This window comes from Mus caroli, unplaced genomic scaffold (assembly GCF_978045245.1).
Source record: "Mus caroli unplaced genomic scaffold, Mus_caroli_1 scaffold_5, whole genome shotgun sequence".
Taxonomy (NCBI): domain Eukaryota; kingdom Metazoa; phylum Chordata; class Mammalia; order Rodentia; family Muridae; genus Mus; species Mus caroli.
In genome coordinates this window covers 14,613,208-14,628,109 of record NW_028227260.1, presented here as the reverse complement: position 1 = coordinate 14,628,109, position 14,902 = coordinate 14,613,208, and the positions used below count along the sequence as shown (strand labels likewise).

The 14,902-nt window shown below is 44.7% G+C and overlaps 1 protein-coding gene across 2 annotated transcripts in view; it reads right to left on the bottom strand.

Annotated features, from left to right (window-relative positions):
- The window catches only part of Sms (spermine synthase), a 50,455-nt gene extending 43,560 nt beyond the window's left edge, over window positions 1-6,895 (bottom strand). The window contains exon 1 of one of the 2 annotated variants that reach the window (XM_085837940.1): window positions 6,643-6,895. In XM_085837940.1, the coding sequence (XP_085694066.1) occupies window positions 6,643-6,691 (49 nt within the window). In that variant the 5' untranslated portion in view covers window positions 6,692-6,895. Of the gene's footprint in view, window positions 1-6,038; window positions 6,174-6,642 lie in introns of those variants that run through there. The other variant, XM_085837941.1, reaches the window with a different exon arrangement.
- Window positions 6,896-14,902: the final 8,007 nt, after the last annotated feature.

The following is a 14,902-nucleotide window of genomic DNA, read 5'->3' as shown; positions in this document are numbered from 1 at the left end:
AGTAGAATCAATGTCTTCCTCCAAAGCTGTTTAATTCTGAGACACCCGGAGCACCAAAGCAAAGTGAAAGGCTGGGTGCAGGGATTTCAGTAAAATCAAGAACTGGATAGGAATTGATCTTCTAGGCTGATAACTGAGTTTCTATTCATCCACAAGGTACTGAGGACCCAAGAATGTTTTGTAAACGAGAAAAGGAATCAAACGATCCAGCCTTTCTGCCAATGGAGACAAATGGTGAGACTGTGGCCAAGAAATAGAAGCCTGGAAACAGATGAGCGTGAATTTTGAGTGCCCTGAGCAGGTGCTCTCACAGAAAGACCCAAGGACAGGGCAGAGGAGGTTCTTGGGATAAAGTGTGTCAAAGTATTGTGATACAGTTGGTGGGACTGTCTTCTGTTTAGGGTTGGCTTCTTTTATATTATTGCTGTGGCCATCAACATCATCATCCTGTGCCTTTACAAACACTGGCCAGAAGAGGGAGTCGGAATCCCTAGAGTTGGACTTATAGACAATTGTAAGCTGCCTGGCTGAGAAAGCAGTAAAAACTCTTATTATTATTTTGTTGTTGTTGTTGTTTTGTTTTGTTTTGTTTTGTTTTTCAAAGACAGTGTTTCTCAGTCTCTGAGTAACATTTCTGGCTATTCTAAACCTAGCTCTGTAGACCAGGCTGGCCTTGAACCCCAGAGATTCGGTATCAGCGTGCTGGAATCAAGCATCTGAATTAACCCAAAGGAAGATGTTTATGATGCAAATTTAAGAAACACCATTTAAGAAGTTCATTGTAGGGTAGAACCAAAGCTTTCTTGCCCAGTCATCAGTCCCCCAAGGCTCTAAGGTTAAAGTCAAAAAGGCACAAATCCTTTGTGGAGGAGAAATGTAAAGGATAAGGTGCTGGTGAATCAGAAAATGGCTAAATATAATCAAGAGTGGCTAGAGCTTTACAATTTATTTTAGCTACTGGAGTCACACAAAGAAGGCATGGCTCCACCATAAAGTTGTTCACCAAAGCAAATTAGGAGAGCCACAGATTTACATAGGCTCAACAGGAAGTAATCCCCAAGCACTAGACAAGTAGCACCTAGGGGGAAGGTGGAGCGTTCCGTAACAATTTGCATGCAAAATAGATGCTTCCAGGAAGGAGTTTTGCTTATCACACTAATAATTGAAATGCCTTTAAGCCAGAATTTAGGACAATTACCGGTGTGGGCACTACTGAAATTTGTGGGCTCTAGTAGGCCTTTTTAGGTATCTTTAACATATTTATTAGAGTAGCTATAGCATAGCTACAGTCTTGTTTGATTTTGAGACAGGGTCTCAGGAATCCAAGGCTGAACTCACCATGTAATAGAAGATGGCTATTAAAGGCTAATCTTCTTGCTCCACCTAGTAAGTGCTGGGATTACAGGCACAGTGGGAGTAATCAACACAAGACTTCGTGTATGCTAGGTAAACTGAAGTCTCCAAGCCCATTTCTCCAGAAACCACCAAATATTTCCCTCACACTGTGGGGCATGGAAAAAATACCAATTGGCAATCACTACCTTAAAAATTAAGGGATTTGAGCCGGGCGTGGTGGCGCACACCTTTGATCCCAGCACTCGGGAGGCAGAGGCAGGTGGATTTCTGAGTTCGAGGCCAGCCTGGTCTACAAAATGAGTTCCAGGACAGCCAGGGCTATCAGAGAAACCCTGTCTCGAAAAAAACCAAAAAAAAAAAAAAAAAAAAAAAAAATTAAGGGATTTGGCAATTAGGACAGCAGCAAAGGCCTTGCAATCAAATAGTTAATCTCACATAAAGGCTGTCAATCTCAAAGAGGATAGGTGAGGCATGAGTCGTCCCATCAGTTTGCAAGAAGATCTTGGGTTCAAGGCCATCCTCCACTGCACAAGCCCCTCTTCCCTCCCAAAACCTGGAAATCTCAATGGACCTAATTTATTGATACTTAAAATGTGGACTAGGCCTGCCAAAGGCACACAAGCAAGTAATAAGCATGCTTCAAATGTGTACTTTAAAGCAGAACCTGGACCTGGTAGGGGCACTCCAAGTAAAATAAAGGTGTGGGCGAAGCCACACTCTATTAGCATCTAGGAATTCACTCGGGGGCCAGTAAATTCAAACCAAAGGGCCTTTCAATTGGAATGGGTAAAAATACACCTATATTTTTTTTCACTAACTGAAAATCAGCATGTTCTCCCACTTATGTCAACTACTCACTCCTACCTGTTATAACCAATGAAATCAAATCTTTTATACTTCCAGCTGAAAATAGGGATTTTGTTCTGCAGTAGTCTGAACTTTTATGCTTACCAATTTGGTTCCTCGTGTTAGGCCTGGTTGGTGACCACACCTTTAATCCCAGCACTGAGGAGGCAGAAACAGATCTCTGACCTAAAAATGATTTCATTGCTTATAACAGTTAGGAGTAGTTGACATAAGTGGGAGAAAGTGCTGATTTTCAGTTAGTGAAAAATTATAGATCTGTATTTTTCCCCATTCAAATGCATTAATTCATTGACTTAAAATGTTTGTTATAGGCTGGGGATATGGCTCAGTGACACAGTGTTGCTTCACATGCATAAAGCCCTGTCTAGGTTGCATAAGCCCCTAGGTTCTATCCCTAGCACCACACTAAGAAGAGATGCAAAACCTACACCAAGTCTTTTCAGCTAAGTAGTCTATTCATATTAACCAAGATTTCTGTTTCAAAAGTAAAGTGTAGTCTGAATGACGCACATCATTCTACTTCCCTACAAAAAAACTGGTCCCAAAGGCAAAATGGATGGCATCAAGTGTATTTCCAAAATCACAATCCAGCCTCATAACTCTATAAAGGAAAGCTGTGCCTGGCTCACATATAAGCATTTATCACACAATTATTAGCATTTATGCACCTATGTCTAAGACACAGATCACTCCACCTCCCAGATATACTCAATCCAAGACTAAGGCATGTCCTCATTATCCACAGCTACATTTTAGAAATGGGGTGATTTGACTACATCACAAGGATTTTTAAATTCCCTTCCTTTCCAATAAAGGGGTGCTTGGTAAAAAAAAAAATCATAAGTAACAAAAAGAATCATAAGTAATCAGAAGTTTTTAAAGCTGACTGGCTAGCAAGACTCCAACAAGCCAGGAGAAAATATCACATCCTATACTCTACATACCCAGAGCCTTGATTAGGGGCTGGGACCAGAACAAGAGTATGTCCTCCACCAGTCCCCCAGATACTCAGGACTAATTTATTCTTGTTGGGTTGGAGCTGGGGGGAAAAGAGGGGGGAATCTCATCTTTCAAACCCTGAGATTAACACTCCTCAGAATTCAACACTTCACTTACAAGATGACCAAAGATGAGATTTGTTTTAGCAAAAACAATTTTCTGAGTTCCTTCATCAGTCAGACGGATAAATACTCTCTAAGTGGTTAGGTTGCAGGTAGTTTACCTTGGTAACTAGGTTAGACGGAACTGAAACAATAACATGGCTAAGGAGTTCCAGTTTAATTCCACTAAAATCACAGCATGGAACTGCTCCATTAGGAAGGATTACCGACAAACGGGAGGGGGAGAACATGCATTCAAGCTCCGCAGCCATTTGACTCACCCTTGAGTCACATCCAATACTTCCATGCCAAGAGGAATGCCTTTTGACTCACTATCAACAATTAAATGTTTTTAGAGACCTCACACATGGAGGGTTTTTTGTTTTGTTTTGTTTTTGTTTTTTGGGTTTTTTTACCAAGCACCCCTTTATTGGAAAGGAAGGGAATTTAAAAATCCTTGTGATGTAGTCAAATCACCCCATTTCTAAAATGTGGATGTGGCTAATAAGGACATGCCTTAGTCTTCATTTAATGACAGAACACTTTAAGAACTCCAGATTCCCAGCACTTGGGAGACAGAGGCAGGCAGATTTCTGAGTTTGAGGCCAGCCTGGTCTTCAGAGTGAGTTCCAGGACAGCCAAGGCTACACAGAGAAACCCTGTCTCGAAAAAACCAAAAAAAAAAAAAAAACAAAAAAAAAAAAAAAAAAAAAGAACTCCAGATCTTACATACATTGATTTATACACAACACCTGAACACAGTGGCTTTTTTTTTCCCTAAAAAAATTTTCCCACTGTATCAGCAAAGTTTTCTTTGAGGGGAAGGGAGGGGATTGGGGGGTGGTAATCGAGACAGGGTTTCTCTGTGTAGTCCTGGCTGTCCTGGAACTCACTCTTTAGACCAGGCTGGCCTCGAACTCAGAAATCCACCTGCCTCTGCCTCCCATGTGCTGGGATTAAAAGCGTGCACCACCACTGCCCAGCTAAGGCACAAAGTTTTCCTTTGTATCATTAGGTGCAATCCTTGAGATAGGATCTCAGTCTATAGTCCAGGTTTGCCTTGAACTCTCCACCCTCTGCCTCCAGGGTATTGGGATTACAAGAATGTGCCACCTTGGGTCCAACTCAAAGCTTTCTTGTTTCTTTGTTGTATTAAGGATCCAACCAGGTTGTACTAGATTTAGATATAAAATCCAATTCAGTCTCTGACTCTGGGTGCTGAGATTAAAGGTCTACCAATATGACTGGCTTTAATTTTCTTATTTTTAATTAGGAGCAAAGTGTGAGTTAAAACATTAACAGCTAATGTTTGTCTCTTTTGGAGGAGGGGCGGGTCTAAACAGAGTTTCTTTATGCAGCCCTGGCTGCCCAGGAACTCGATTTGCACACCTTGAGTCTTGGCCCTCTCAAGAGCCTTCCTTTGAGCTTTAAGTGTGCGCTCACCCTTTATTCTCAGTGTTTAAACTAAGCTGAAGGTTTACTCTTCAGTGGAAGGGCTAGAATTTCTCTGACCCCATGCTGAGCTCACCTTCCCTCCAGCCTACTGGAAATGGGATGCTGGAGATAAAATTCACACCTTCCCAGCTGGGAGGCCTTGCTCTACAAAACAGTTGCTTCACATTCCTCCCCACTAAACTCAAGGTGCTAGAAGTCCCATTAACCAATCAGCCCTGTAAGCTGCCAAGATAACAGTAGAACCTTTGTGATCCTAACACACTCCTCCAGCTCCACCACCCAAGTACCACCTTATTCTCTCCCAACTGTCTCCCTTGCTTCCATCCTCACCTAAGAAAAGTGGGAAGTGAACGGTGCTACGTTTTTTTTAAACTCTATTCCGACCACCCAAGCACACTGGCTTACCTAACAACCCTCTAGTTCACCCGTACACAGTAAATGCCCTGAGTGTGCGCTGTCCCTTGCTTCTTGCTTTCTTTTCTTTTTTTTTCCCTCCCCGGACAAAAAAAAAAAAAAGATGAGGTTCCAAAACGTTACGAGATAAACCCAAAAGGCCACCCACAGAAGAGAATCAATTAGAAGAGGCAGACTGAAATCCAGGTTTTGCTCCAAATCCCCCCGATTTTATTTTTTGTGTTTACATTTATTGATCTTGTGAGCTCCGCGATCCTTTAGGATTGGAAGAAAAAGTACAAAGTGTGAGCTCAGAAGTTCAAAAGCAATTAAATCGGTGTTAAAAAAAAAATCCCAACAGAAAAAGCAGAGTGGAGTCCACGTGTTCCATTAATAGAGAAACCAGAGAAAAGGGAAGACTGGGGCACCACACTATGTGCGGATGATCTGGTAAGTGAAAGTCTGCCGCAGTCGCACGTTTAAAGGCCCAATCATTCCCGCCCACTGCGCCCATGCTTGATTCCCTCAAAGAAAAGAAGCCAGCAGTACATCCATCCCTACCCTTCAAAATTCCATCACGCAAAAAAGATTCTCCCAACCATTTCTGCCCAGACCAGGCTCAAATATCTGAGCCTCCCGGATTAGGGGTGATGGTGATGGTGGTGGCTCTAGTTCCCGCGCCCAAATCTCATCCCTCCCCACCCCCAATAATAATAATAATCGTTTCCTTTCTCTGCCCGCCGGGTCCCTTTTCAGAGGATCCTTCATCTTCTTAGATGGACTAAAAAAAAACCTTGCAAGCGCTGAGTGGCCCTGGTCTTCCTTCAACCCTCGCTGCCCTTAAGGGGAACCCCCCGACACACACACCCATGAGGGAAATTCAGCAGCCTGCCAGAACAGGAAAAGGTGGCGTGGGCAGCGGTCCCGCGCCGCACACACCCCTCGCTCAGGCCTGCCTCGCCCGCCGTGCCTCGAACGAGCTAAGGCGCTCCGGTACCCGCCTCCACCGGGGATCCGCCGCGCCCCACGGGCTTAAAGGGATTCCCCCCCAACAACGGGGCGTGGAGGGCGGCGAGCCCGCGTGGACCGACGCTCCAGGCCCGGAAGGGCGGGCGGGCGGTGCGGCTGGCACACACGGACGCGGTTCTCCCAGGCCCCGCAGTGCGCCAGGCTCCAGCTCAGCCGAGGACCAAACGCGGCGGGGAACCGCGGGGGCGCGGCGCGGCCTCCGCCGGTGCACGAGGGCCCGCAGCGTGCTCCGCGAAGCAGCCCGGCAGACGCAGGCGCCGCGCGGCCGTCCGCATTGTTCAGCCTGCCGCGCGCGCCCCGGAGGAGCCTGGTCCTGTGGCCTCGAGCCCCGCAGGCGCGGAGGGAACGGTCGCCCCGCCGCCGCTGTCGCTGCCGCTGCCACTGCCGCCGCCGCCGCCGCCGCCGCTGCGGCGCCCGTGCAGGTGGCGAGCGGCGCCCTCACCTTTGGCGCCGAGCGTGAAGTCGAGCGTGCTGTGTCTTGCTGCTGCCATAGTGTGGCGAGGCCCTGTGCCATGCCTGGGGAGGCGACCGCAGGAGACTGAGGGACCGCGCGGCGTGTCAGGCTGCGGGCCGGCGGGGAGTGCGCTGCGCCGGGGGAGGCCAGGAGTTAGGAGGTGGGAGGGGCCGCGGGCAAGCGACCCGGGGCGCGGGGGCGGGGCCGACCCGCCTCTTAGAGGAGGAAGCAGGGACGCCTCCAGCCCCGAACTTGAAGCGCAGGGTGTGAGGCCTCGCTAATGGTGGAATCGCGGGCGCTGGGCTCCCTGGCATGCGTCACCAATGGCCGCGCCCTGCGCTAAAGCTCTGGCCATGCTCTCCCGCCATTCGCCATCCGTTAGGAGGTCACCCAGCTTTAAACGGCTCAGCGTGACTTCCGGGGGGCCTCCCTATACACTTCCCCATATGCCTACCCCTCCTCCCCAAGCAAAAGCCCCAGTTACTTCCTGACCATTTGAAGAATATAAAATGCTACCACCCCTGTGGTCTTAAAGTACAAGCCTGACTTTTTCTTTAAATGCACGTGAACCCCACTGGGATTATTAACAACGTTTCTATTGGTAAGGGGTAGTATTTGAGAACAGAATAGAAGGCTCCTGGGCATTCAAGTAGCATACATTTTCATGCAAATTTGGAAAAGAATCGAGGACTAAAGCCGAACTGAGAAGTTGCAGATGTGAGAGCCTCTTCCACAGGACTTGCCCCTCCTCGGTACCTCTATTTTTTGTCAATGGACCTACAGCCTTGGCCTCTTTTTTGACCGTTAGTAGCATTCAACAAGATGGGACAAAAGAGAACTGAAGTGCCTGTGGAATAAAGCGATCCTTTATTGCAGGAGCAAAATCCCAGGGCAAATTGACTCCATCATTGTATGGGTTGCTGTGCCTCTCCTGACACCAGGAATTTCTGTAATGGTTGTTAAACTTGAGGTTAGTGAACTCTGTGTCTCCCCAACAACACAAAAACATTAAGTTTAGCTTTCCCTTAGGCCATTTTTAATGGTCGTTTGGTTTGGTTTTGGTTGGTTGGTTTGTTGGTTGGTTGGTTGGTTAGTTTTGCCTAGTCCTTGCCTGTCCTGCAAGAACCTGACACTGACGTCATATTTGTCCTTCAACAACTGCATCTCTTTTCATTGGGCTCCTACTTTGTTCCTATCCATAGCCATCTGTTTTTATTTCCTTCTCTGGAGACCAGGTCCTCAGTTTTGTAAGCTAATTTGTGCTCCGCTCCATCAGCCCCAATGTATCAGCCCCAAGCTCCTCTTTCTTCCTTTCTTCTGGAGTCAAGTCACTGGAACATAGCTGTCCTCCTGTGTGTTTAAGGGTAGTGAAGCTTCCCGTGCAGGACATGTGCTTCATGCCCTGCCAGCATTGGGGTAAGCCACCTGCCTTCCCTTAGCTTCACTATCTGCTGTCACCCCCTTGAATTCCTTGAAAATTTCAGAGCAGAAGGTATCTGAGGTTTGGCTGATAAGTATGCAGCTGGGCTTGCTCCGTAGATTGTGGAGAGCATTGCAGACCACCATGGGCTCCCAGCTGAAACATATCCGCCCTAGAATTTGTACTTCACCTTGCAAAGGGCAAAATGAAAAACCTTGAGATACTTTAATGAAGTGATGTCAAAAGAGAGCCCTGAAGAGAAGAGGATGCTCAATATAGGATCAGTATTGTCAGGATGATGTTAGCAGTTTACTGCAAGGGACTTCTCACTAATCTGCATAATCCTGGCAAGACTATTAAAGATAAGAAACAGGAGCCTGGGGGCTGGTGAGATGGCTCAGTGGGTAAGAGCACCTGACTGCTCTTCCTAAGGTCTGGAGTTCAAATCCCAGCAACCACATGGTGGCTCACAACCATCCGTAACGAGATCTGACTCCCTCTTCTGGAGTGTCTGAAGACAGCTACAGTGTACTTACATTAAATAAATAAATAAATAAATAAATAAATAAATAAATCTTTAAAAAAAAAAAAAGAAAGAAAGAAACAGGAGCCTGATGTTAGTGGCACACATCTTTAATCTCAGCACTTGTGAGGTAGAGGCAGGCAGACATGGCCATAGGGAGCAACACTATTATGAGGTGTGGCCTTGTTGGAGGAAGTGTGTCAACGTGGGGGATAAGCTTTGAGGTCTCCTTTGCTCAAGCTATGCCCAGTGTGGCACACAGTCTCCTTCTGGTGCCTGCGAATCAAGATGTAGAACTCTTGGTTCCTCCAGCATGTTTCCTGCCATGATGATTAGAGACTAAACCTCTAAACTGTAAGCCAGCCCCAAGTAAATGTTTTCCTTTATAAGACTTGCTGTGGTCATGGTCTCTCTTCAGTGAAAGAAAGCAAAGGCTTCTATAAACATCTCCAACTGGGCTATGACTACCTATTTGGATTCTGGAAAATATTGTCATTGCCTGAGTTTTTGCAATCTAGGCCCCAATCTGCAAGGATTGTTTCAAAATTAATCATTTAGGTTGTGCCTAGCAATTATATTATAGTTGATCCATTAAGTGTAATTGTCTAGTTATTAGAACAACAACGATCCCTACCTCTCATCTTGCAACAAAAGATGCAAAAAAAAAAATCCCTATGTTATGTTTTGACCTTTGAGGTGGTTTGAATGAGAATGGCCCCCAAAGGCTCATATGTTTGAATATTTGGTCCCCAGTTGGCAGAACGGTTTCAGAAGGATTAGGAGCTGTGGTCTTGTTAGAGATGTCTTACGGGGAGTAGACTTTAAAGTTTCAAATGGCCAAGCAATGCCCACCTTGATCTCTCAACCTCATGCTTGTGTATCAAGGTGTGAGCTCTCAGCTACTTCTCCAGTCCATGCCTGTCTACCTATTGTCATCCTCCCTGCTATGATGGTCATAGACCCACCCTCTGAAATTGTAAGCCCAGAATATGCTTTCTACTGTGTGTTGCCTTAGTCCTGGTGTCTTAGCACAGCAATAGAAACGTAACTAAGACAAATATGGCATGCCCCCTCACACACACACATAAATTAAAGGCCTGGTCCTCAGTTGGTGACACTCTTTGTCACCAAAGGTAATAGAAACTTTAGAAAGCCTACCTAGCTGAAGGAAGTGGGTCACTGTGGGTGTGTCAGAATCTTGTTCCTCTTGCTGTTTTTCTCTGTTTCATGGTGGATCCTAAAACCCTTATGCCATCATGTTCACCCACCCCATGGCCCAAAAAGCAATGGAGCCAGCTACCCATGATGGAAAGCATGAGCCAAAAGAAACTTGTCGCCCTTTTCTTGAGTTGTTTATGTCAAGTACTGCGTCACAGCAATGACAAGCTAACCCATTAACCAGAGCCTACATTTTGAGACAACTTCCCGGTTAACAAATGTTTCCAATGGCAAAAATGTGGGTAGTATGGATTATTCATGTACACCAGGCTACCCTCTGCTGCCCTCGACCAAAATGGAGGAATGAAAAAGGAAACTAGGACTTACCTTCCAGGAACTAGTCATACACTCATGAACAAAGGTATACTATAAGAAACAATTCCCTAGACACTGAAATTCAGTAAACCAGTGAGCAACTAGACAGGACAAGGCACAAACAAAGCTACTCCATAATCATGTCTCCACATGGGCAAAATGTGGACATTGTCCAAACCACAAATAGGACCAGACATTCCCCAGTCTTGCTAATAGTGATGCCTGCTGCTTTTCTACCAACCCTGATTTATCCTGGCTCTCTAGAAACATTTGCTAAGATAGTCATAGACATAGCCCTGGTAGCATCCAACCTTGATTGCCTGAAATGTTTTCCAAGCCACCTGATGCAAATCCCCTAAGTCAGCATCTCTCTCACTCTCTAGCTTAGATGTCCCCAAGTGTCCCTTAGTGTCCCCAAGGTGTATGTTCTCCCAGAAACAAGATGAAACCAGCTTGTTGAACTGCAGAGGTATTCCTGAGAGTGTATTGCTGGAGAGTAGTAAGAAGGTAGGTAAAAGAATGACATCATAGCTTAAGAGTAAAAAATAAAGCCATAGGATACCAGTTTAGGAAAATGCTATTTAACATTAGACTTAGTTCTACCCAAAAGTCACTTTCAAAATGGGCTGTGTTGGATTTCTTTTTTTTTTTTTTTTTTTTTTTTGGTTTTTCGAGACAGGGTTTTTTCTGTGTAGCCCTGGCTGTCCTGGAACTCGCTCTGTAGACCAGGCTGGCCTCGAACTCAGAAATCCGCCTGCCTCTACCTCCCAAGTGCTGGGATTAAAGGCGTGCGCCACCATGCCCGGCCGTGTTGGATTTCAGTAACAGAGTTTTTGTAAAGTCAGAGGAAGAGCTGTAGTCTGCACACTTAGCAACTACTAGGAAGAAGGAAGTCAAAAGCAGAAAAGTACCCCCCTTTCAAAAGCAGAATGTGGTGGTAATGGTGGTGATGTTGATAGTAGTGATAGTCACAGTAGAGAAGAACTAAGGTGATTAGCTGAAAACATCCAAATGCTATAGTAAGAGCCACTGGAAACTCACCCATCCCGTCCTTGTCCTAAACCTTCTTAATGAAGGGTGGTAGGTAAGGAGTGGGAGCAAGGGACAGCCCTTAGAATAGAAACTGCCCCAAATACCAAGGGCAGTAACTTTCCATTTTACTGTTGGGATTTCTGTTACCATTTTGCAAAGGACCCTTGGAGACATTGTACACACACACATCCCTGCCTCCAATGTGCAGCTGAGGTGAAATCACTTCCTTTCTTCCAATCTGGCATTCACTATTACGCTTAGAATGGCTGTTAAAAATCTGGATCACTCCCTTACTTTTCCCAGATGAACGTGGGACTCGTCCAGCTATTGAAACACAACAGTATTTAAAACACTGATTAAAAACTGTGTAACTGGAAGAGGGGTTTGGATCATTGATGTGCTGATTCACAATTTCAGCTGCACACTGGGATCACCTTGGGACTTGAAACACATGCTGTTGCCTGGGCCCCAGGCCTAGCAGTTGCTGGAATTGGTCTGAGGCCTAGGCATTGCATTCGAATTATTTAAAAGTAAATAGACAAAACCCCAAAGAGTCCCATGGAAAGCCAAAAGTCCCACTGCCAAATCCTAAAGCAGGTTATGTCACAATAGGTGTCACTCCAGTTCACATCCACACAGATAGCCAGAATAAACAAATGTGAAAAGATGGAAAGTAAGGAGTGTGGGAGTTCAGGGAAACTGAAACTCTTCTGCTTTACTGGTGAGGATATAACATGATGTATCCATCCTCCTTAAAAAAAAAAAAAAAAAAAAAAAAAGGTTGCTGTAGTACTGTTGCTCAATGGTAGATTGCTTGCTTAGCATGCTTGAGATCCTGGGCTCCATCCCCAGCACTTTAAAAAGGAGGGGTAGGATGATGAGATAATATCATCATATGATTCAAATACTCCAATCTGAGTATAAATACACCAAACAGTTGAAACCAGGTGTTCATGAGAATGAATGTTTATGGAAGGATTATTCACAATGCCCCCAACGTGGAAACAATTAAAATGTCCACCCATAGATACATAAACACGTGGTATATTCATGCAATGAGACATTTACTATTTGATTGTAAAAAAAAAAAAAAAAAAGTGTGGGAGGTGTCCTGTGAAATGGAAACATCTACTTTCTTTGGAAAGTTATTTATGTCAAATGATGGTTTCTGGGGCACACACAGGTGAAAGGATGTTTTGCTGGAGCAGACACAGGAAAGAATGTTTTCCTGAAGCAGTCACAGTTGAAAGGATGTTTTGACATAGCAAACATGAGAAAGGACTAGAGATGAAGGAGGATAAATATGACCCCACAGACAGTAGAAGACAAGCACTGAGCACTGGTTTGCTTTGCTCCTCCTGGCTATTCTTCACTAATGATATGCTAAATTTAAATCCAGGCATGGTAAACATAAGCCTTTAATCTCAGGAGGCAAAGACAATCAGATTTGTAAGGCCAGCCTGGGACAGAGCAATTTCTAGGTGAAGAAAATCCAGGCATGGTGGTACACACCTTTAATCCCAGGAAACAGGCATGCCAATCTCTGAGTTCAAGGTCAATCTACTGAGCAAGTTCCAGGAGAACCAAGTTTGAGCAGTGAAGGAGTTGGAAAACAGAAAACTGGTGATAATGCAATAGAACAGGGTGAGGGCATGTTTCAGACTCAGCAAGCAGCAGAACTGGTCTGCTTTGGCCACATGACTCTGGCTTTAGAGTCCAGAATAGAAGGGACTACTGCGACAATTGATGCTGGTTAGCTGGAGCTATGAAATTAGCAGTGATTAAGAAGAGACCAGCATCAAGCTGGGCGTGGTGGCACACACCTTTAATCCCAGCACTGGGGAGGCAGAGGCAGGTGGATTTCTGAGTTCGAGGCCAGCCTGGTCTACAAAGTGAGTTCCAGGACAGCCAGGGCTATCAGAGAAACCCTGTCTCGAAAAACCAAAAAAAAAAAAAAAAAAAAAAAAAAAAGAAGAAGAAGAGACCAGCATCACTGAAATGAAATCTTCTGGGAAGTGTTTTCTGAGAGCACAAAGAAGCTGTGTTCTAGAAATAGCCAAGGTTGTACCTCGTGCTTCAGCTGTGCTTAGTAATGTGTAAGAGTCACCCAGGTGGTACTGGTTTTGAAGGCATGAAGGAGTCATGAACTGCTGCTTAGGCTTGGCACTGTGACAGTCTATGGAAGACCATTGGTGAAGGAATAGCCTCAATTTCAGTTGACAGCCCAAGACTGAAGGGGTCATGAAAAGGATTTGAGGCTTGGCACCATGAAGAGAGACTGAATGGGTTTTGGAGAAGCCTAGTTGCAGCGGAAAACCCCAGTGTATTGGAGATGCCAGTACCATGGAATGATCACCAAGAACAGCAGCAGCAGTGGAATGAATAAACCTGAGCTTAGTGCACTACAAAGTTAGTAGAATTTCTAGTCTGCCCTGTTGCTGCTGCTCAGACTTAGAAATGAAGGCAGGGGAAAAAAAAAAAAAAAAAACAACCAAGCTTTGAATGCTTCGTTTAATATTACAATAAATATTCCTCTTCCTGTTCTTGGATCTCATTGCAGCTCCTTCAAAGCAAGGGAATTTATGCATGTTGACACAAACCTCATTTTAAAATCTTTCTTGGCTCCATTTTCAACTTCTTCCTTTTGGCACAACCAGTTGCATGAGCAGCCTCTGTCAGTCCCTTGAGGGTCTGTCTAAAACCCTGATGCAGCCAGAACTGCTAGGATTCACTCCACAAAGGACAATCCACTCTCCTCTGAGCCCCAAGTTTCTTCGAAATATATGGTGTGTTGCCTGAGATCTTAATGTGTTAATCATACAAGTGCCATGCTTTATGTTAACATTAATATGTTTTTAAAAATCTCAAGTTTTCAAACTTTTAAACAAATATATACTTTCCTCACTTTCATCTGAAAATAGCATTTATTTCAAAGGATAACTGTTGACATTAGCCCTCTACAAATAAAAATATGTATTATTTTAAACTTGCTTCTCAGTTAGGCAAAATCCTTTAATTCCAGTAGGGTAGGCTGAGGCAGGACGAATTCCAGTGCAGCCTGGTCTACATAGCAAATTCCAGGCCAGTCAGATCTTGTTTCTAATAAATAAACAAATTAATTAAATTTGCTTCCTTAAAAAAATCTAAGTGGGGTTGGAGAAATGGCCCAGTGGTTAAGCACATTTGCTGCTATCGTAGAGAACCATGGTTCAGTTCTCAGCACCTAGATGGCAGCTTACACTGACGTGTAGGTCCTGTTCTAGGAACCTCTTCTGTCTCTTTTGAGTAACAAATACATACATGGTCCACATACATGCATGCAGGAACTCACACATATAACATACAATACATATTTTTCAAAATCTAAATGATGCACTTTAGTTATTTGTAACAAATTAAAATGAATATAAATGTGATGGCACAGGCCTTTTAGTACCAGCTACTTGGGAGGCCAAGGCAGTTAAATTCCCTGAGTCTGGGATTGAGGCCAATCTGGGCAGCACAGAGAGATCCAGTCTCAAAAAAAATAATAACTTTAATAATTACAATAATAATTTAGAAACTTCAGGTTGTCGTGCTTATGCTAGGAAAAAAATGTCCCTGCAATGCAAAATACCTGCTGAATGGAGAAAACAATCCAGAAAAGCCCTCTGCTATAGTAAAGCATCAGTCTAACCAATAGACATTGTACACTTTCTGCTGTGATGTACTAAGAAGGACCGAGCCTCCTTTCTGTGCTC